This window comes from Hipposideros armiger, unplaced genomic scaffold (assembly GCF_001890085.2).
Source record: "Hipposideros armiger isolate ML-2016 unplaced genomic scaffold, ASM189008v1 scaffold_541, whole genome shotgun sequence".
NCBI classification, from domain to species: domain Eukaryota; kingdom Metazoa; phylum Chordata; class Mammalia; order Chiroptera; family Hipposideridae; genus Hipposideros; species Hipposideros armiger.
Window position 1 is genome coordinate 910,086 of NW_017731891.1, and position 1,870 is coordinate 911,955.

General features: G+C 53.0%; 2 protein-coding genes across 3 annotated transcripts in view; one reads left to right on the forward strand and one right to left on the reverse strand.

The window, feature by feature from the left end:
• Positions 1 to 20, reverse strand: part of ATP7B (ATPase copper transporting beta) — a 96,229-nt gene extending 96,209 nt beyond the window's left edge. The window contains exon 1 of the mRNA XM_019668891.1: positions 1 to 20. Coding sequence (XP_019524436.1) covers positions 1 to 5 — 5 coding nt within the window. The 5' untranslated portion in view covers positions 6 to 20.
• A 959-nt stretch (positions 21 to 979) lies between these two features.
• Positions 980 to 1,870, forward strand: part of ALG11 (ALG11 alpha-1,2-mannosyltransferase) — a 13,753-nt gene continuing 12,862 nt past the window's right edge. For both annotated transcript variants that reach the window (XR_002126911.1, XM_019668895.1), the window contains exon 1: positions 980 to 1,051. Coding sequence is in view for 1 of the 2 variants with exons in the window: in XM_019668895.1 (XP_019524440.1) it covers positions 1,008 to 1,051 (44 nt within the window). In the remaining variant the exon portion in view is untranslated. The remainder of the gene's footprint in view (positions 1,052 to 1,870) is intronic.

The following is a 1,870-nucleotide window of genomic DNA, read 5'->3' on the forward strand; positions in this document are numbered from 1 at the left end:
ATCATCTCCCGGAGAAACCAATTTCTTCTGTGATCCGGCCCAGAGCCCAAAGATCACCTGGTTAGTGGAAAAGAAGCGCAGTGTTAAAACCCAGGGAGAAGAGGAGCGGGGGATGGATGGCATCTTTGAGGTTTGGCTCTCACCGGAGGCAGGATCTGAGAACCCGCCCCAGCATTGCGAACCAGGGGATCCGCTGCCCTCAGCCCACCGGCTAATTCAAAGTTGCGCGCCACCACGCCCCTGGCCCTTGGGGGCGCCCGCAAGAGAGCGAAAGTGGAGAACGGGCCTCGGATCCTCACCCGCACCCTAAGGTGGACCTGCCGGTGCCACAGTGTCCTCCGTCGAGCCCGGACCCCTAGCGGGGCCCGTCCTCTCACCCAGGTCTCCGCTACCTCGGGCCGATGAGCTCCGACCTCGGTCGTCAGCTCCCGCGTGCGCAGGGGAGGGAAGGAGGGCCGGCTAGCTTCGCAGTCTCGGGCGGGAGATGCAGATCCCAGGGTTCGCCCGCCGCGGGCGGGGGAGGTGCGGTGTGGCGGGCGCCCGCTTAGGATGCCCTCTGCACAGCTCCCTCTCCAGCTCCACGCCTGACTCCCAGCACCGCGGTCCCCAGACGCCGCAGCCGCCTCGGGAGTGAACTCCGCACTTGGAAAATCGATCCGAAACGCGCAAGGGCCTCCCATTGGTCTTCAACCGGTGGGAGGCTCTGGGCTGAGGGCGCGGGGGCTTCCAAGGGGGCAGAGGACGGGAGAGCCGGCTGTCCATCACAGGCCACGCCCACCCAGCTCACCTCCCACTACAGCCCCGCCCATGGGCGGTGAAATCCGTGTTCACTACCCCAAAAACTTGTCTACTCCCCGAGAGATTTATTGGCTGGAAGGCCGTGGGAAGCTCCACCAGCAACCAATTGAAACACACAGTCGGCCCCATGAAGGCGGGGCACGCTTCCTCCGTAGCCAATAGAGAAGAGGTATAGCGAAGAGCTTCCTGATTTCTGGGGTCGACTGAAGATGGCGGCCGCCGAAAGGGGTTGGTGCTTGTGCGGGTTATTGAGGTGAGGAGTCGGTGGTGTGGGCTCGCAGGCGTTTTCTATATCGCGGTAGTGTTTGTCGTCCGGTGCAACTGAAGTTTGTGGGGAAGGGCTTTCCTTGTCATGAATCTAGGCTATTTTCTCAAGGCCAGTAAGCTCTCTCCCTCTCACTTTGGGGTCTTCTAAATAGACTGGAGCGGACTGGGTTAAAGATTCTGTTGATCGCCTTTTCTTCGCCTGCCCCACTGCTGACTGAGGCGTCGAGTCCCCCTCCATGTTTTAGCTTTATCCTTCTCTTCGTCGCATTCCAGTTAGTCTGTCATAAATTATTCATATTTGCTCCTCATTTTCCATTATGATTGAGTCACAAATCATTTTCCAGTCATGTCTGTCTTTTTGGTAAAAAAGACACAGAATCTTCCTTCTCACGTCTTCATTTCTCTTTCACTCACCAAACCTTCGTTGTTAACAGTCACTTACGTATAAAGTTTCTTTTGAATCGTCTGCATCTTGATCATCCATTGCTTTTCATTTCTGATGTAATAACAGTTATATAAAATATTACCTTTCTCTTTATTACATAGGTAGTAAATTGTTTCTTGTAGAAAGGTTAGGAAACAGAGGAGCAAAAACGAAAATTCGCCAGGAATGCTACCATACGGAGACAATTTCTGTTAATATTTTAGTGAAAAAACTCCCAGACTTTTTTTCCACATTTGTCGTTGTAATACTACTGTAATTTACTTGTCTTGAGCTACACTAATAGAACAGAAAGACCTGGTCTGTTCTACCTAAACAGTTCTTTTCACATTTACATATTTTTGTTCAGGTTGAATTAACACA